Source organism: Hippoglossus hippoglossus, chromosome 22 (genome assembly GCF_009819705.1).
Source record: "Hippoglossus hippoglossus isolate fHipHip1 chromosome 22, fHipHip1.pri, whole genome shotgun sequence".
Taxonomy (NCBI): Eukaryota; Metazoa; Chordata; class Actinopteri; order Pleuronectiformes; family Pleuronectidae; genus Hippoglossus; species Hippoglossus hippoglossus.
The window spans coordinates 9,041,829-9,062,746 of record NC_047172.1 but is presented as its reverse complement, the minus strand read 5'-3'; the positions used below and the strand labels follow the sequence as shown (position 1 = coordinate 9,062,746).

Below are 20,918 nucleotides of genomic sequence, written 5' to 3'. Positions count from 1 at the left end.
GCAGCACACATTATCACTAAAGTAATAATGTGAGCTGTCTGTCTGTTCCTCATGTGAGATCAGGTTTGAGTCTGTGTCAGCTGAATGCTGGGAGGTCTCACCACCAGTGGACGTGTCCAGTGTCTCATGGACATCACATTAATGAGCTGATTCACATCCTCAAAGGGATTCCAGGTTTCTTTCAGTGCCAACAGAGGATGGTGGATAATGCTGGTCTGTGTTTCTGCTCCCAGTCAGTTATTTCAAGACACTGCTGAGAAAAGTGCTGCAAGGAAAAACACAAAACAAAGCAAGGATGTGTTAACTCTCAAGACTGAACTTATCTGAAGCATTAGAGTCCTCTAACCACCCTGGCTGTTCCAGAGCACAGCAACTGGTCAGCCTCCATTTGGGTGATGTGTCCCTCACACAAGCTGATGCTCCAGTTCCTGGTTCTCCAGCATCAACATCCTTCACTTTGCCAACAGCTTCGTCCTTGATCGGCTGACATTAAAACTTTAAATTAAGTGTAAAACAACTGATTGATTCCATTAAGGCACACTCTAACAATATATATTTGACACTATCGTGACACATTATGGCACTCATAACCTGCTAATATTAAATATTATTTTAATAAATCCTTAGGAGGTGACACAGATATTTCACTTTATTCTTCTTTATGGTGACCCCCACTGTCAGTACGTCAAGTTTCAGAAGTTTTTACTTTAGAAGTTCTGAGAAAATCAAATGCAAAACTGGTTACTTTTTCATTATGGCTCTGAAAACGTTAGCCAGCAGCAGTGACAGGTCTATCGTCACCAGGTGGTGCTGTTGCTACAACGGGCACAGGAAGTATGCTGGGTAAGGAAAAGGACAGGAACTGCAACTCTTCAGAACTTGCTTGAGAAATTTCGTGTTTTTTAGATTTCTTCTGTATCAAAATCATTTAGAGATAGTTGTCACTGCACTAAGTGTTATATTGCATAAAGCACCCTTTATCAGCTGATTCAGCGTATTCAGAAAGGAAGGAAGAGAGGAGGTAAGTACGGGAGGAACATTTTAATGACTTCCGTAGCAGACTAATAGGACAAGAACTGAACGCTCCAGAACTCGCCTGAGGAATATCGTGTTTTTCACCTTTCGTCAGTATCAATGTACTTCAGTAATAGTTGTCAATCGATCCAGTAGTGCATTAGAAAGAGGAACAGTTAATAGATAATTCGGCATTAATGTACTAAACAAATACAGACTAAAAAGGATACAACAAAAAGGGTCTCAAGTTGTGGACCACAGCAACTTATTATTTGTTGCAACATACTCTCAGTTTCTTTTAAATGTCTATAACTGTAGACACTATACTACTACTACCACTAATAATAATAATAATAATAATAACAATAGCTCTCCAAGATATTCTCTAAGAAGCTCTGCTTTTAGTGCCTAAAACTTTTGCACTGTATTTTATATGCACACAAACAGGCTGACCTGACTAAAATATAATGCATTTCTTTCAACCTACAGAAGAAGGATCATTTCTAGGATATCACTGCAATAAAAGATTGTGAAGAAATTCATGTGAGGTATAATTATAGCTCGACATTTTTGATATATTGTTATTGGTGCTTTTGTGGACATTAAGATGTTAAATATGTGACGGCCTGTTTTTTTGTAAAGTATGGATGGATGGATGTAAAAAAATCTACAGAAGAGGCAAAAAACAATTATTCAGAGTTAAAATTATTTCTTTTAAGGATGTCCCGGGGGGGGGGTCACTTGAGGTCAGGTCCTACGTGCTTGCCAACCAGTGCGATGCCCCCACCCGGACACCCAACAGTAACAATGCCCTCCGACTGTGTTTCAGAGACGAAGCTCGCCAAGCTCCCCCATCCGAGAGGCTGAGATGTGTTATAATGACACACTACACCTCCGTCAGGTGGTGTGTCCAAAGAGTCACTGGAGCACAAAGAAGATGGTGATAACCGGCCTACAACCTACAGCCAAAATAGGCCTTTGGTCACTGGACCTACTTGGGATAAGATTGCACGGTCGGTATCGAGTCATTCGGTGGTTCACCCTAGACGACATTGTCATAGGTGTCAGTTTAACGGGTTGGTCGCCCGCTCATGCATATTCCCGAGTGTCACCTAAATATTCATCCAACATACAGATGATAACGCTCAGATATAGCACAGATATGACTTAGTTTGGTTTTTTAAGACAACAGCTTGATCAACTCTAATGAGACACTCCCTGATGTAAGGGAGGGTCGATCATAATTGTGTTTATAATGTTTTTGTTCTTTATCAGACAAGAGAAATCAAATCATGGCCCATTCCTTCGGTGGCTGAGGTCACTGTCAGAGTGTTTAAAGTTGCATTTGATGACAGCACCCATCAGAGAATGAGGTTAGTATATTAGACTACAGGGGGAACCTGTAACTTTGCACTGTTGGTGACATGGCTCCGGTCGGTCCCTGAGGAACTACGACATCTCCTCAACCCCTCTTAGCCTCTAGTGAATCATGTAATTAAGGGAAGAATCCGTCAACACAGTGTCCAGGCTGGTGTCACCGCAAGTATCAGTGCACTTCCAGGCTGAGCAGGCAGGAGAAATATGCATCCGTTACAGTTCTAGGTAAAGACAAAGTTGCATTCAGTAAAGTATGATTCTTTGTTAGATACACATATGTTCAAATATAGGTTTGTACTGATTATTTATCCTTGGAGGTTGTGCCCCATCCTTTCCTTAAATGGGTAAAATGTAAAAATATTCCCCCAACATAGTAACAAAGATCAGTTTCCCTGTCATTCCCTCCACGCTAAATCCATTTCTTTTGTTATTTGTCCACATAATGAGGATGCCACATGCAACACTGACTCGCCCGCTTGAATAATTTAGAGACTTGTTTCATCGGACACCAGCAACTTTAGACTTTGACGTATGACTTACTGTATGTGTAATTGATGAGATGATGAGTTGTACTTTAGCATCCAATACAAGTTGCATTGAATGGGAGTTGCTAAAGCTTGGCTAAACTTAGCAAAATGTTACAACTTCATTGTCGTCACTGGCTTCATTTCAGTTAAAAACACATCAAACCACGATTTCCTTATTTCATCCGTATTGGTTCAATAAATAACCTTGCGCATAAAATTCATCAGCAGCACTCGAGCAATTCAGAACGGGAAACTTTTTAAACCTTGAGGCTCAAACGTGAGTGAACTCGAAACACAAGGTGCTGCAACTAGGCCACGGCACCATTTGTTGATTCCATGGCAGAGGACAATGTATCTGGAGCCAGACCCAGTTTGCAGCAGCACCCTATTAAAGATTAAGGAGAGTTCTTTCAACCAGGCCGTGATGATATTTAGTTTGCTTCCATGAAACTTGTTATACCGCAATATAGTAATATTACCGCATACTCACATATTTTTCTACTTGTTTAGGTTTGGTATAACTTTTACAAAAAGATGCTCTCTGGCCTTTTGAGCACAAGAGGGATTTTAATTTGTGTCTTTATCCTCGCCTTGCAGAAACCATGATATTTATGAAATGAACAAAATGCAAGTACAAGAGTACTGTGAGAGTATTTGTCACTTTAGTTAGCTTTGTATTATCATTATTACACTATTATTACACTTTTCGCAGAATGCACAATACTATAATTTACAATTTAGCAATCAGATTAATTCGACTCCCTGTGGTTAACCTTTCCAGTGACCATCGCAAAAAAAGTTTTGACATTTTACGGAAAAAGCCTAATACATATCTTTAGCTGCGTTCGGAGCCTGTGGGGATTGGCAGACTCCGCTCACAGTGACGTCTCTCAGCAGCCCCTAGTTATAGTTACCAGTCTCGGGTTCACCACTCATGCACTATTCATCGGTGTATCACATCTCTCCTGCCCAACTCCAGACTTGGACAAACCCAACTCTTTTCTGTTCAACTTTACTTTGGAGCCTTATTCTTACTGCCGTGTAAATGGCTAAAATGTTTATGTAGTGTTGCCTTCGTTTCAGAAATAAACACAGGGACCTGCCTTTGGAGCTACTAAGGAGGAAGGAGACAAGAGCATCATTTTCCTGTATGGTAAGTATAATTACAGTATTTCATCCTCAACATCATGTGAAGCAAAGATCAAATGTAAATCTCAAAGCTTTTGACATTTAGGACTCAACATTTTGCTTATACAGAACTTGGCAGACAGTTTTTTTAAGTAAGGAGTTTCTAATGATTAATATTTGTGATTCAAATAGTTAAACTGAATTTTTAGTTCAGAAATATTATGATCATTGCATTCTACGTTTGGTGCAGTTATTTTTTAATGCATGCTTTTTCTGAATTCTAACCTGGATTAGTATTGTTTATACTGTGCAATATGTCATTCATAGGGGTTTTGACTTTTTAAACCATTGTGACAAGTTTTTTAATTTGCAGTATTTATTTTTTTTTACTATTACACATCACTTTGAAAACATAAAGTAGTAAAATTACCTACGTTTACCTTAGAAAATACCTCTCTGTGAAATAATTAACAGATTGATCATGTCAAAAAAATTCCCTTTCCTGTGCACCAAGGGCACTCGATTGATTACCAGAGATATATTATTATATATATTTGATATATGATATAAATTATTATAAGTGTATTATTTTTAACAATCCTTGTGAAATGTATCCTATTTAATTGAGGTATTAATATCGGCTGATTTAAATAATTGAGAGCCCCTTTTGAAGGCTGAACCAGGGTGTGGTATCACACAGACAGGCTGTGAGCATACACACATTACTCCAATGACTGTGAAATGTTTCCTAAGGCATATTTTTTTTTGTTTCGAACAAATCTGAATCAAATATTTTGAATATTTAGACATTTTCCAGCTGCTCTTATTTTGTAGCAATGAGTTGTTGGCCTCCTTCTGTTTGCAGGATGTTGGAGTGTCATGGTTTAGTCTGTGGGGGCTTTACTCTACTGAGCAACAGAGGTTTATGACCTTTTAGACAGAAAAGTTTTGGCTGCATAAAATGTTAATGTCAATCTTGTTGGTTTTCAATGAATATTAAGGTTTATTTCTGGTTAGAAGAGAGTAATTGCATTTACAAAATATACATATACACTAATGTTTACTTCATGAATTCCTTCCTTCCATAGAGCACACAAGGAAGTGTTTTGCACCATGAAGCGCAGTAAGCACCGTGGACACAAGGAGGACAGAAATGGAGGTATCAGTATCTAAGATGGTTGACAGAGGGATAGGTCAAAGAAGTGAGGAGATCCTGGCTGATGTTTCAAACTCATGCTGGTTTAAATCCCATTTCACATATACATGCTTATCCTGAAGAAATAAATACATAGTTAGTCACATGATGATCTATAAGCAACACTATGTAACTTTTAATGAGCAACAGCGCCCTCTGCAGCCACATGTGAGGATTAATTCCGTGTTCGAGTGATTCAATGGTTTTCATGTAAAGAAAGAAAACTTTATCAATGTGTTGACTGTGTCGTCCCACTCACTGAATTTAACTCTATCCAAAAATCTTCATATTTTAGAAGTTTCTTTATTGAATATCGGAGATAAATGCCTGTTTTTTTTTGTCTTTTAACCGATCTACAGTTACTCATTACTCTTGAACTTGCTAAGCCTGATTCTGACAGTTTGAACTGCGACAATCAGTCAGTTACACACGTCTCACAAGAGACCTCTCATTAGAGCTACATATAGTGAAAGAAGAAAAAGGTGTTTAGGGTAATCTCACTACATAGTCTGTGATATTTTAAGGTTAAAAGTAGCTTTGAGTTCAGCTTTAAGTGTCCCCAAATTTGAAGCACTTTAATTTTGGTACAAGCTGTCGTTTTAGTGTCTGCTTTGTATGATCTCCAGATGAGCCAGCTATCCTGGAGACAGAAAATCTGGATCGGCAGGGAATGTTCATGGGAGGAGGACAGGACCTTGACACTATCTCCGTGGCCTCAGTCACAGCCGTTACCACCAATGTATCGAATAAGAGGCAAGTGATGTTCCGTCGATCATATGGCTGCTGTGAACACGTGTTTATCGCATTATACATTTTGTATATTTCATGTTCTGACACCTCAAATGTCTCGTAGATCCAAACCAGACATAAAGATGGAGCCCAGCTCTGGAAGACCAGTAGATTACCAAGTAAGAGAAACCCATTCTTTCATGGACACAATTATACATTATACTTGCAACTAAACGGGGTTGATCTTCATCTTTAATCCGAATTGTTGTACATTATGAATCAATCAATCAATCAGTCTACCAACCAGTTAGTCTGTACCACTTGATCATTTGATTCCAGGTGAGTGTGACAGTGATTGAGGCCAGACAGCTGATTGGACTCAACATGGATCCCATGGTCTGTGTGGAGATTGGAGAAGATAAAAAGTACACCTCCATGAAGGAATCAACCAACTGCCCGTACTACAATGAAGTGAGTGGGTCATTACAATACACTGTATCAAAAACCTACGATATAAATGTAAATAGGGGCTCGATCCTGTCAATATCATCACAAACGCTTCTCTTTTCCAGTACTTTGTCTTCGACTTCCACGTCCCTCCAGATGTTATGTTTGACAAAATCCTGAAGGTTTCTGTAAGTTGTTCATTTTAATTCATCAGTGGATTATAAAACGGATTCTGCTGCAAGACGAGTGTATTTATTGTTTATTTCCCTGGACTCACCCTTAGGTCATCCACTCTAAAAATCTTCTGCGTAGTGGAACGCTGGTTGGGATGTTTAAACTGGATGTTGGCACAATCTACACACAGCCAGGTAAAGGATCACCACAAAGTCAGGCTTCTTATTACAAATAAATCCCAACAATAGATATATTTCAGCGTTTGGATGATGTATTCTCTGTTTTCTCTTGCAGAACATCAGTTTAACCACAAATGGGCTCTGTTGTCTGACCCTGACGACATCACAGCGGGTTGTAAAGGCTACGTGAAGTGTGACGTCGCAGTTGTGGCCAAAGGAGACACGATAAAGACTCCGCACAAGGCCAAAGAGTCTGATGAGGATGACATAGAGGGGTGGGTACATTTTCGATGTGAATAATAAATTTGTTTCACTATAGAGGGGGATTTACTCTGTTCTGATCATTGATTTGACTGCCAGCTCTAAAGCTTAAAGGTCCAGTGTGTAAGATTCAGGTGAAAGGGTGTGATATAGTGATGTTTTTACTAGTGTGATTCATCTAAATTGTATAAATTACCCTAGAATCGGCCCTTTATATTTAAATACTTCATATTTATACTGGGAGCGGGTCCTCTCTACGGCGGCTGCCATATTTTTTACAGTAGCCCAAACTGGACAAACTAAACAACTTTTGAGTTTTTATGACAATGAAAGGCTACCACAGGTTCTCTTTCATGTTGGGAAAGGGAGGGGGAGCTGAGGGGTATTCAGCTGCGACATGCAACTTCAGCACTAGATGTCACTAAATTCTACACACTGTACCTTTAATGTAGTATCTTTCTCAGCTTCACAAAGTACCTTGTAACATGTGTCAGTTGTCTTATTTGTTATCATTATTTCCTGTTTCTGTTATAGAAATCTCTTATTACCTGAGGGGGTACCCGCAGAGCGACAGTGGGCTCGCTATTACCTGAAGATCTACAGAGCCGAGGGACTCCCAAGAATGAACACCAGCATCATGGCCAATGTTAAGAAGGCCTTCATCGGAGAAAATAAGGACCTGGTCGATCCTTATGTTCAAGTACTGTTTGCTGGGCAGAAGGTACGTGACAGAGAAATCTGCCTCTTATTTTTGTGACATGCAGACAATAACTGTAATATGTGATCACAGGGGAAAACATCAGTTCAGAAGAGCTGCTACGAGCCCATCTGGAACGAGCAAATAGTGTTCACTGAGATGTTTCCACCGCTGTGCAAGCGCATAAAGATCCAGCTCCGCGACTCTGATAAAGTGAATGATGTTGCTATAGGAACACACTTCCTGGACTTGCGGAAGATTTCCAATGACGGGGACAAAGGTGATTTATTATTGGGCCTTTTAGGAATTAATTATTTGAATCGTGTAAATTTGGAAGATTTGATTTGGAATGAGATTAAGAAAATTGTATACACTCATGACTGTGTTATCAGATCTGCTCAGCAAATGATGAAATGCAAATTCTATCTATTCTATATCTCAAAGGCTTCCTTCCCACACTGGGGCCTGCCTGGGTCAACATGTACGGCTCCACTCGGACCTACAGCCTGATGGACGAATACCAGGAGTTGAACGAAGGACTCGGAGAGGGGGTGTCCTTCAGAGCCCGTCTGCTCATCAGCCTGGGTGTGGAGATCCTGGACCCCTCCTCCCCTGAGGTGGCCAGCTCCACAGATGCGCAGGTGGAGGGAGTGCCCAACATCTCAGAGGTGGGTCCCTGCCTGGATGAGCGGCCATGCAGAGGAATCCAATTGTTTCCGGGGTCATTGTGCTGCGGCTAATGTGAATTATTCATTGTCTTTATTTAGCCCACCTGGTGCATTATTAACACGCTGTTTGAGTTAATGTGGCTTCTTTTTGTTTGGGGACAATGTGAGTCACGCAGCAGATTCAATTGAGGACAGTGGGAGCGTATCCACAGGTCATCAGGGATTCATTTCACTGTCCATCAGCTTGTATTACACGACCATAAGGACGTGGTGTCATCTATTAAAATGGGTTGAAATCAATTGTTTTGTTTGGTTCCTAAATTAAGAAAAGGTGGGACAGTGTTTACCCTCATTCAGACACTCACACCTGCTTCTTTATTTCACAGACCGCAACTGGGAAGGTCGAGGAATTTTTCCTCTTCGGATCGTTCCTCGAGGCAACAATGATCGATAGAAAGATTGGAGATAAGCCCATCAACTTTGAGGTCACCATAGGTATTGTCCATTACCTTCTCGTATTTTAAACAACCTTGTTCTGTTTAGTTTATTTTTTGCAGAAATTGTGCAGGTTTAACATAGTATTCTGATGTAACTATTGTTACTGTGCTTCATGTTAATTCATGGGCCATAATAAATCTGCTCATTATTTTAAGATGTTCTATAAGCGAGGCCCGTTTTATAATCTACTATCGTTGCTGTTTGCAAGGTTACTACGGCAACGAGATGGATGGGATTGTCCAGACAAAAACCAAGGGGAAGAGAAGTGGAGGCGACGGAGATGAAGAAGAAACTGAACTGATTCACAACTCCAGCGACGAGGAGGTGGACGATGACGGAGACCTGACATCAGTGGCAACTACACCGCCCATGAAGCCTGTCATCACTGATCGGTCAGGGCAAGAATTTCATTCTAATAGTTGGACAATGCAAACAACAACAGACTACTTTATGAATAAACAAAGGCAGGCAAAAAGCATGGGTTGTATTTACGTTTTTTAGTATTAGATAGTAACAACTCTTTAAAGAAGTTGAATAGTTTGAAATATTCTTTTTTGTGAATAAAGCTTTTCTCTTAAGATTAATTCCTTTTCACTAAAGTCGGCGTTTGTGTGCCACATTTAACCCGAGAGCTTTTTTATTTACGCTGCCATCACTCATTCTAATTGACAGAAACTACTTCCACTTGCCGTACTTTGAGAGGAAGCCGTGTATCTACATCAAGAGTTGGTGGCAGGATCAGAGAAGGAGGCTGTACAATGCCAACATCATAGACAACATTGCATATAAATTGGTAAGTCACACGCACACACACACATACACACCCACACACATGCACACAAACTTACATCTTTCATTGTTTCTGCAGGAGGAGGGACTAAACGATGTGCAGGAAGTCATTAAGACAGAAAAGTCCTATCCTGAGCGCAGACTGAGAGGTGTCCTGGAGGAACTCAGCCACGGATGCAGGTACTTCATCTTCATCATTTACCAAATATTGTAATAACATTATTTGTTCATCATGCACTATAATGGATTAATAAAGATTGTAGAACTGAGTGAGCTCTTCTTCTTTCAGTCAGTTTCTTGCGCTGGCAAACAAGGACCAGAACCAGTCCGGTAAAACCAAACTTGACAGGGAGAGACTGAAGCTGTGCATGTCAGAAGTGGTACGTGGAAAAAAGAATCACGAGGAGTGATCCTTTCTCACAGTTGCTGATTGTATATATTGTACTTTCTTGCTGAACGATGGCCTGTCTCTGGTTGTAGGAGTCCATTGGCCAGCAAGCGAAGGCCATGAGGTCCCAGGTGAAGAAAAGCACAGTGAGAGATAAGATCAAGCTGGCTCAGAACTTCCTCACAAAGCTGCGCTTCCTGGCTGATGAAGTAAGATCTGCAATATCATATTTGCCTCGCACTCACAAATTGTGTTGTTTGTTGTACATGACTGTTTCATTGTGGTCTGATCATGTTTTATATGAACATTCTTCCTCTTGTAGCCTCAGCACAGCGTTCCTGATGTTTTCATATGGATGATAAGTAACGGGAAGCGCATTGCTTATGCACGCGTGCCCTCCAAGGACATCCTTTACTCAACTATAGAGGAGGAAAGGGGGAAGGAGTGCGGCAAAGTCAAGACAATCTTTCTCAGGGTGAGTTTACATCCAACATTGTAAAGTAAAATTGATCAAATCCCTTTCATCATCTGTAACAAAACAGTTTTGTCATGATTTTATTGTATTTATTTAGATCCCTGGAAAGAAAGGCTTTGGGCCTGCTGGCTGGACAGTGCAGTCCAAGATAGAGATTTATCTGTGGCTGGGTCTAAACAGGCAGCGCAAAGACTACCTGAGTGGCCTCCCCAATGGATTTGAGGAGAACAAGTTGTCCAAAGGACCCGGCATGCCGTGCTCACCTCCCATTAGCCTCACCTACATGAGTAAGACCATCAACCAATTCAGTATCTCTCACATTAACGATTAAGGATATAAACATTATGGAGATAATTCAAACAAAAATATCTACCAATGTCTTTGGAATGTGCATCGATGTGTGATTTCTTTTCTCATTGATGAATTTCTGCACGCCTCCACAGTGAAGCAAATCTTCCAGCTGAGGGTCCACATGTACCAAGCTCGCAGCCTGTTTGCTGCTGACAGCACAGGTCTGTCTGATCCCTTTGCGAGAGTCTTCTTCTCCACGCAAAGTCAGGTCACCGAGGTAGGCACCAACTCCTCCCAGTCACCTAAAATATGATCGGTTCTATAGCAGATTCAACATCACCGCCATCGTCCGTTTTCTCTCCAGGTGTTGCCTGAAACTCTCTGCCCCACGTGGGACCAGCTGCTGGTCTTTGAGAACGTGGAGTTGTTCGGAGAAGCCAATGAGCTGAGAGACGACCCCCCCATCATCGTCATTGAAATCTATGATCAAGACACAGTGGTAAGATTTGTTTTGAAATAGTCTCTGTTTGAATTAACGTGAACAAACAGGTTGAGTTTCCGTTTAGCAACAGTCTTGTTGTGCTCGTCCATCTTCGTCCGAGAACTGCAGCACTCCCACAGGCGAGAGGCTGTAACTGCAATGCAAAAAATGAATTGAAACTCATTTTCTAGATCAACTTTTTAAAAGTATCAAAGTTATCAGCATAACACTTGCTTTTCAAAATAATATTTGGTTTTATTTTGGAGCATTCAGTGTATTTTCTGTGTATTTTTATATCTGATGCACATATTTTAACGTATTGTAGAGAACGTTAGCTGTTAGCTGAAAGTATCATGGATTTTACTGGACACTGGGTTAGATATGTCTCATGAAACAATCTGTGATTTCTATAACTGGCCTAAAGCCAAGTTGGCTGCCTGTTGCTGTTTATATAGACCGTCTCTCAGCCCCCCCAACTCTGACTGACTTCCAGCATCTCTGTCACCTGATAATTTAACATTATGCCTGTTTTTCAGTTGAAATGTCAGACTAAACATGTCACAAAAACCAGGTTGTGATATGACTTTAATATCATGTTCTTCTGTTAGAAGTAATAAATCCTGACATGCAACACTTGTGTTTCTGTCGTGCTGATAAAATGCTTTTGCTGACTGATATTTTATATTTGCTCCTGTCAATTACACCATTGTTTTGGATGATGGATAAGTAGAGTGTGGATTCTGATGCTTCTGATGTTCTGTAGAAACACTGATATGTGTGCAGAATAAATAGTGTTGAAAGGCATGCAAGAGGAATAAGACATATATCAATGAACTAAGTCTCCACAGTCCTCGAGGATGAGGAACTTATACCTGATGCATTCCTTTACATCACATTTTTGTGCTTTTTTTGTATGTGGCCAATGGAGAATTTTGACTCTTTACAACCACTAACTGCAAGAGAGATTTAATATTATCTTTTCAGGAAGATTCATTAATGATTCAGTGATCTTTTTGTTATTATAGCAATATGTCTGTTTTGCAGTTCACTGGTTATTTCAGGGCTTTTGTCTTTTTTGTTGTTTTTGTCTTTTTTACCCTCAGCGCTTCTGTATCTGTTGTTGAAACATGTGCATCTCAAGCCATGTTTCTTCATGCTGATGGTAAAAATCACATAATTATATTATTAATAATTTTTTCAAAAAGACCCTTCTTTCAAAATTCTAACCACATTTCAGGTTTATGCTGTGGACATTTGAGGTTTTATCTGTCATGTGTTTGCAGGGCAAAGCGGACTTCATGGGCAGAACCTTTGCCAAGCCCGTGGTCAAGATGGCCGACGAGCACTATGGCCCCCCGCGCTTCCCTCCGCAGCTGGAGTACTACCAGATCTACCGTGGGAACTGCACCGCTGGAGAAATGCTGGCAGCTTTTGAACTCCTGCAGGTCAGTGTGTGAAAAGCAGACATCCTCGAGCTGTGTGCTTATGTGACTGCTATAAATTTCATGTTGCTTTCCTGTCCCGTCTCTTAGCTTGGACCCAATGGGAAAGCCGACCTGCCTCCGATAGAAGGCCCTACAGATATAGACCGTGGTCCGCTGCTGCCTGTACCACTGGGAATCAGACCAGTGCTCAGCAAGTACAGGATTGAGGTAAAAGTTGAAAATGTTAAATATGACGGTGTAAAAAAAATTATTCAGGCTTGAATTTGAACATTGGTGAACCTCCCTACGCTTCAGGTTTTGTTCTGGGGCTTGAGAGACCTGAAACGGGTGAATCTGGCCCAGGTGGATCGGCCTCGCGTAGACATTGAATGCGCCGGGAAGGGGGTTCAGTCGGCCCTCATCCCCAACTACAAGAAAAATCCCAACTTCAGCACCCTGGTCAAGTGGTTTGAAGTGGTATGTGATCCTTTAAAGTACTCGTTTCTAATCAGTGTTTACTCCATTTCCTACTTTTACCTTCAACACAGAAAACATGCCTCCAGTGTACTCCTGACAAATTCCTGTAAATGTGTAAATTCTGTTTTTATTGATATAATTCTGGATTTTGTTTGTGAGGATTTGCCTGAGAATGAGCTGCTCCACCCGCCACTGAACATCCGAGTGGTGGACTGCAGGGCCTTTGGCCGCTACACGCTGGTCGGCTCCAACGCCGTCACCAGCCTGAGGAAGTTCATCTACAGGGCGACGGACAAACAGGCCAACAACTGGTCCTCAAACACAACAGGTACAAAAATGAAAGAGCCACAAATGATGAAGACAAAGAATGTGTTTACCCTGTAATCATTACATTACAGTGTAATGAGAGGGTTTAACTTCCCATCACCCGTTTATCTTTCAGAGGAAATTATTGTTGTCGGCATGGAATCTGAGCCGGCTTTTAAGAAGATGGACACTGTGGTCAAACTCGACTCTGTACGTTTATTTTTTTACTTTTATTCAAAGAACTAGACCCAGTTTAATTAATGATCCTACTTAAAGAACATTATATAAATAGAAATGAAACTAAAAAATACAGATTGTGATTATAATGCAAAACAATATTATTGCATGACATTATGCAATCTGCTTTTCCACCTAGTGCTCTGATGCTGTGGTCAAAGTTGAGGTAAGAATAGTGCTGTGGTGCTTCTACACTATTTTATTTACGGTTTCAAAAATCCAAAAGTTTAACCGATAAGACGTGTGATGCTCTTTGTACAAAAAGGACGACGATAAGGATGGAAAGGGGAAGAAGAAGAAGAGGAAGAAGGGAGAGGAGGCCGAAGAGGAGGAGCTTGACGAGAGCATGTTGGACTGGTGGTCCAAATATTTTGCCTCCATTGAGACTTTGATGGAGGTAAGAAAAACTCTGTGGGACAAGTTTGTATTCAGGGAGTTCTGTCAGAAAGAAAGAAAGAAATACAGTTTTCAGTCACAGCTCGGTTGAGTTTAGCCAATAAAACAATTTGGCCACTACGTTTAGAAAATGAGAGTTGACCCTTTCACCATGTTAACCACGAGCAATTGACCAACTCATAAATTAATGTATTATTACAGTTTGGTTTTACTTCTCAGTGACGAGATGACTTTCTGCTCCGACAGGCTCTCAAGGCTCAGGAAGCAGCTCTGTCAGATTCAGAGGACAAAGACGACGTGGACATTACAGATGCTGGAGGTGAAACCAGATGACCTTAAACAAAACTGTCTCAGGGCTTTTTTTATTCAGTTTCAAAGTTGTATGTGTGTCTGTGTCCGGCCCTTTGAAAAGTAACATCTTCAAGTTATTCTTAACAATTGTTTTCATGTGCGTTACTTCCAAATCATTGATGTCTTAATATTTTGCTGAATTACAAAATTGTGAAGAGTGAAGATTCTAAATACTCTTCTTACTTCCTGGCAATTCTTGAACTCACTTATCAGTTACTAGATAGAGTCGATGATAGAGAAGTATTTCTTCTGCTTACGTAGTAAATATATAACTTGGCTTTTCACATTAAGTACGTGTTCATCTTTCATGAGCTGGGGGGGGGGGGGGGGGTCCTCTCACAGCATGGCCACTGAACTGTATACTGCAGCTGTATACAGTTCAATGGCACGCAGGTTGTACACAATAACAGCTGGTATTTGTCAACTTTCATGTGGAATTCATATCTCGAGTGCTCTGCTCCTTCACCCCGTCCCCCCGCCCCCCCGCACCATTCCTCCTCTGTCCTTCCTGCTGACCTGTCCTCAGATATCAAACCCGAGGACTCTCCTGTGAAAGGCACTAAGAGGGGAAAAGGAAAGAAGAAGAAGATGACCTTCGACCCGTTCGAGAAGAAAAAGCCAAAGTTGGACGAGCTGAAGGTAATAAAATAAAGTCAACACATTACCTATGACAGTAAGTCCAGATCAAAATGAAAAAGAATATAATTGTTACCTGCACATGACAAGATGATAATGTGGACTAAAAAAGGACAATTTGGTTTTGGCCACATAATTGTGACACATTCAATTGCAGCCCATTTTAGCCACTGTTACAATTACCTTTCATCTGAATTCCCTCCACCTGTTTGAATTGGTGTTTTATTGTCAGGTTCATGTTTTGTTTTTCTTTTCACTAAAAGGTTTATCCAAAGGAGCTGGAAAGTGAATTTGACAACTTCGAGGACTGGCTCCACAGTTTCAACCTGTTCAGGGGAAAGGGCGGCGATGAAGATGACCAGAACGTGACAGACGAGGACAGAATTGTTGGGAAATTCAAAGTAAGATCAGAATGTTTAGGGTAGAATACAAAGTTTATGATGCAACATTTCAGGTCAGGTTTCCCAATAGAACCATTCACTTGTTTCTGCCCCCTCAGGGCTCACTGTGCATGTACAAAGTGTCGGACGATCTGTCCAGAGACGTGAACTTCGACCCCAACATGGGAATGTTTCAAAACATTCCTCACAACGACCCCATTAACGTCCTCGTCCGCATCTATGTCATCAGGGTACGTATTCTGTATTTTAGTCTAAATTCTCTTCCAAATACAACAGGAAGAGATCAGATTCTGCAGACAGGATTATTTTGGTATTTTAATTCATGCTTAAAACATCTTATTTTCAAGGCAACTGATCTGCACCCGGCTGACATTAATGGGAAAGCTGACCCGTACATCGCGATCAAACTGGGAAAGACAGAAATCAAAGACAAGGAGAACTACATCTCCAAACAGCTGAACCCTTTGTTTGGCAAGTAAGTGGATATGCTGTATTTTTCTATCTATTTATATACATATATAAACTAAGCAAAACAATTTATATGACTTCACAAAGTTACATTTATGCACGAAAACTCAACAAATCCTGTGTTTCTTATCCGCTCAGATCCTTTGACGTGGAGGCCACATTCCCGATGGATTCCACACTCACGGTGTCGATTTACGACTGGGACCTGGTTGGAACCGACGATCTGATCGGGGAAACCAAACTGGACCTGGAGAACCGTTTCTACAGCAAACACAGAGCCACGTGTGGGATCACTTCTAACTACGCCATGTAAGAATCGAAACGGACCTTCCTGCCACAGAGCAATACAGGATTGTAGAAATATAACAGTATTAAACCCAGGATATAGTATACTGCAGTTACATTGGTTTATACAAAGATTTATGTGTCGTGTACTTTCAATCTTTTCTGTAGTCATGGTTACAATGTTTGGAGGGACCCATTGAAACCCACCCACATCCTGGCTAAGCTGTGCAAGGAGGGGAAACTGGACGGGCCTCACTATGGCCCCGGAGGAAGAGTGAAGGTGGACAACCGTGTCTTCATGGCCCAGACTGAGATCGAGGATGAAAACGGTATCTGTTGTTTTCCCACACACTCGATTAAACTGACCTCCTTCAAAAGCACTTTAAGATAAAGTTGATCAACATGTGCCTGATCCCGTCCGTCAGGTTTGAAGAAGCAGACGGATGAACACCTGGCTCTGACCGTGTTGAAGCACTGGGAGGATATGCCCCGGGCCGGATGCAAACTCACTCCTGAGCACGTGGAAACAAGACCCCTGCTCCATCCTGACAAACCGGGAATCGAACAGGTACATTGATATATTCTAACTACACACCAGTACAATCTCTAATCTAATGGTATTTTCTTGAATAATATATGAGTTTTGTCTGGTTCAACTGAAATTAGGGACGGATTGAGATGTGGGTGGACATGTTTCCTAAAGACATGACTGCTCCAGGCCCAGCACTTGACATTTCACCAAGGAAACCGAAGAAGTACGTCCTCTTCTCAAATACTCTTTATAATTTGTTTTTTGGCCAAAATGTGAATTCTTGCTTGAACCTTGTTTGTAAATGAATGTGATGGATTCATCCAGAAATGTTTAATTTGGTCATGTGCTGTATCTGGTGATGTTTGCTCATGTCCAGGTTTGAACTGAGGGTGATCATCTGGAACACAGATGAAGTCGTTCTAGAGGACGACGACATCTTTACTGGCGAGAAATCCAGTGACATATTTGTGCGAGGGTAATTATGGGTTTGATAAGTTGATGTTTTTCAAATTTTCTTTTATCTTCCTTTCTTTATATATGATAGAAAAACAACACTTTATTTGTTCAACATTGTGAATTCATCGCTCTCCGTTCCCTTTCAACAGTTGGCTGAAAGGGCAGCAGGAGGACAAGCAGGACACTGACGTCCACTACCACTCCATCACCGGGGAGGGCAATTTCAACTGGCGCTTCGTCTACCCCTTTGACTACCTCATGGCTGAAGAGAAGATCGTCATCTCAAAGAAAGAGTCCATGTTTGCCTGGGACGAGACCGAGTACAAGATTCCAGCTCGTCTTAACTTGCAAGTGTGGGACGCCGACCATTTCTCTGCAGATGACTTCTTAGGTACGGCAGACAATCGTTTAAAATAACCTTTTTGCTTCCTGAATCCCTGTTAACGCCACAGAATCAAAACTGATGCTACGCTCAGAGTTTTGTTGAACAGATACCACAAAGAATACTCTCTACAACCAAATATATATGTATGTTAGTATATTTTACAATTATACTCATCAGATCCTCTTCTTTGTTAACTGAGAAGACGTCTCTTACATTTATCTAAGTTGAATAATCTGTCTTCGCAGGTGCTATTGAGTTGGACCTGAACCGTTTCCCACGCGGTGCAAAGACTCCCAAGCAGTGCACTATTGAGATGGTGACAAACGAGGGGGAGATGCCCTGTGTCTCCATCTTCAAACAGAAGAGGATCAAGGGCTGGTGGCCGTTTGTGGCCAGAAATGAAGATGACGAGTTTGAGCTGACGGTGAGTCAAAGTAAAAAGCTGTCGGCTGCTCTGCTCGTGGATCTGTGAGACTGCATCCAGATGTTCACTGAAGCAGATATGATATTTACCATGATCTGCTGAGGACAGAGATTTTTTTATGATACTGGAAAGTTCTTACAGTTTATTCTGAGTGTGACATCAATGTGTTTTACACATTTCAAATTCCAAAAGACATTCCACCCAAAACGGTACAGAAATACTGTCCATCCTCTGTAATTCAAGACTGTGCATTGAAATTAAGTTATTTACGTATTTAAATAATCCAAAAAAAATGGTCTTTACAGGGAAAAGTGGAAGCAGAGCTTCACCTTCTGACCGGAGAGGAAGCAGAAAAAAGCCCAGTGGGTGAAGGACGCAACGAACCGGAGCCACTGGAGAAACCCAAGTATGAAGGATGTTTTCCCAGCACAGCACTGTCCAGTTTATTCTCTGGCTTCTACTTTTACGCGTCCTACACACATAGAAGTAAAAATACTAAAGTTTATGTATTCAAATACAAACACATCTAAAACTCCGGCTTAACTCCGAAACGTAACCAATGCAAAGCAGATAAATGAAATAAATAGCATGATAAATAAAATTATAATAAACCGATGAATAAATATAATGATAAATCGGTCATGAACATAAAACTGGAAGTCTTAAACACGCGTAAAAAATGCATAAATAAATATAAATTAAACATAAAAAGCAATTTCATGAAATGAGGAAAGACATTTACACGGATTCGCTTCAACCAATTTCTGGACTTGTCTTCTTTCTTTACATGGTAAGTTGCTGTTTCTTCATATCGTTTGTGAATTTCTGCCTAGAATCATTTAGAAGTTCCCAACATTCTGTAAATTATCTGTGTTTCAGTGATGTCAGCAACATTGACCTTTAAATTTGAGAAGCGTGACATTAGAACGGTCCATTCTGCTGAAAGTCTGTATTCCTGAACACATGTTTCTGTCCTTCCAGCCGTCCAGACACCAGCCTTCTGTGGTTCCTCACTCCCCTCAAAGCCATAAAACAATTGGTCTGCACCCAGTACAAGTGGCTGACCATCAAGATTGTCACAGCTCTCCTGCTGCTGGCCATGCTGGCTCTTTTCCTCTACAGCATGCCTGGTTACATGATCAAGAAAATGCTGGGAGCTTGAGATGTTGCTCAGACACCTCTGCAGAAGGTTTCCAGCAATTTCACTAACCAGATGCCCTCTCGCTTGCTCTCTCTCTCTCTTCCCTGCTTACTTCCTGTCTATGGTTTCCCCTCAATCACAGCCTAAAAACGACCTAGAATCAATAATATCAGTCAAGCTGAGTCATTTTATAGGTCTAGATAAAAACACACTGTGAGGAATGCGGTGAAACAAAAAGCTGTACATCACGTAACAAGCCACCATCAGTACAAATGGGACCAGTGTAGTCAAACAGAGTAAAAGTCTCACTTGATCAAGAGGTAAGAACCCAATACTGTGAAAAGTAGCTGCAGCAAAAGCTTGGAACCAAATCACCATCAAACTGAATTATTTAACAGTAAAGCTGACTGTGTATAATTCACTTTTGCCTTGTGGTGTTTTGTATTTTGACTTTATCTTATTTATCGTATCTTATTTAATGTAGAAAGGCAAAAAAAAATCTAAAATTATCTTAATTAATATCATATCCTGAATTTTTCTTTCATGCACTGATTTCTCACTATCCTTAAAGCACAGTTTTTTTAATTAACTATTATGAAATTATTACGTTTGCAAAAAAGTGTCCTTGTGTGCATGATCTTGAGTAAAATACAGACACAAAACAGATCTAAACACTTAATTGTATCTTAAATCCTACCTTTTCCTTAAATGTTTGGATGATATTTTACAGATAAACCGACTAAAACACTTCAGTTGGTCCTTATCGTCTCTACTGAGTTATTGGTAATGTCACATTGGTCAAACGTGAGCTTTTCACTCCTGACACCAACACAATCCATACACTCTGGAGTTCTGGGTGCTCCAACACTTGGCTCTGTGTGTTTTATTCATCTTTCTCATCCAACCACCACACCAACCAGAATATTACCCTGTGTGTGGAGGTAATGGTACGGTACAGTTATTTTTGGCCTAGAGCGGCAGAAGTGCCTGCTCCTGGGTAAGCAGGTCTTCCCACAGGTTATATCAGTACGTGAAAACCTGTTTCCAGGCTCCAATGAACTATTTTGGATTCTTGTCTGGCTTTAGCTTCTCTAACATCTCCTCACGTCTCTTGTGCTCCACCAGCCGTCCAGACATCGCCCTCCTCTGGTTCCTCATCCCTTTCAAAGCCGCTAAGAACCTGGTGTGTAACCAGTACAGGTGGCTGACCATCAAGATCGTCACTGCTCTGCTGCTGCTCGCCATCTTGGGTCTGTTCCTGTACAACATGCCTGGTTACATGGTGAAGAAGATGTTGGGAGCCTGAGTTCAAACCAGCAGATGATGATTTTTTTCAAAGGGTGTGCGTTCAGTAATAATATGTTGGGTTTTTTTTGTGCATGTTTTTGCAATTTACCATTTGGCAAATTACTGCTGCCTTATTAATAATAATAGTACCAATAATACATCTTGCGTGCATTCACCATTATCTGTACAAATCTCAACACCTTGCTTTTGATGGTGTGATAACTGAAGTTTTTCTTCTTTCTTGAAATGTGGTTTTCTTTATTTACATTAAATTAATTCAACGTCCACTGCTCACCTATGAAAACTGATGACCATCAATTGGATATTAAAGGTTTTATCGATTAGATATTGAGGATTTTTAGCATAGTCGGCTGGTGTTCAGATTTTCCTGCTT

General features: G+C 40.8%; 1 protein-coding gene across 1 annotated transcript; it reads left to right on the top strand.

Annotated features, from left to right (window-relative positions):
• The first annotated feature begins 1,730 nt into the window (after positions 1-1,730).
• LOC117756445 (otoferlin-like) lies at positions 1,731-20,773 on the top strand. Its single transcript, XM_034576967.1, has 44 exons — positions 1,731-2,027; positions 2,290-2,387; positions 4,002-4,071; positions 5,135-5,205; positions 5,868-5,994; positions 6,095-6,149; positions 6,310-6,441; positions 6,543-6,605; positions 6,701-6,785; positions 6,886-7,045; positions 7,566-7,752; positions 7,822-8,008; positions 8,173-8,396; positions 8,783-8,891; positions 9,103-9,286; positions 9,567-9,687; positions 9,763-9,863; positions 9,973-10,063; positions 10,164-10,280; positions 10,394-10,546; positions 10,644-10,833; positions 10,990-11,114; positions 11,202-11,336; positions 12,602-12,763; positions 12,851-12,970; positions 13,058-13,219; positions 13,379-13,547; positions 13,662-13,735; positions 13,902-13,928; positions 14,028-14,159; positions 14,405-14,477; positions 15,036-15,148; positions 15,409-15,546; positions 15,645-15,776; positions 15,894-16,021; positions 16,153-16,323; positions 16,468-16,628; positions 16,725-16,867; positions 16,966-17,054; positions 17,208-17,306; positions 17,437-17,678; positions 17,918-18,096; positions 18,402-18,502; positions 20,363-20,773. The coding sequence occupies exons 4-44, from the start codon at positions 5,160-5,162 to the stop codon at positions 20,541-20,543; spliced, it is 5,388 nt and encodes a 1,795-aa protein (XP_034432858.1). The 5' UTR covers positions 1,731-2,027; positions 2,290-2,387; positions 4,002-4,071; positions 5,135-5,159; the 3' UTR covers positions 20,544-20,773.
• The last annotated feature ends 145 nt before the right edge of the window (positions 20,774-20,918 follow it).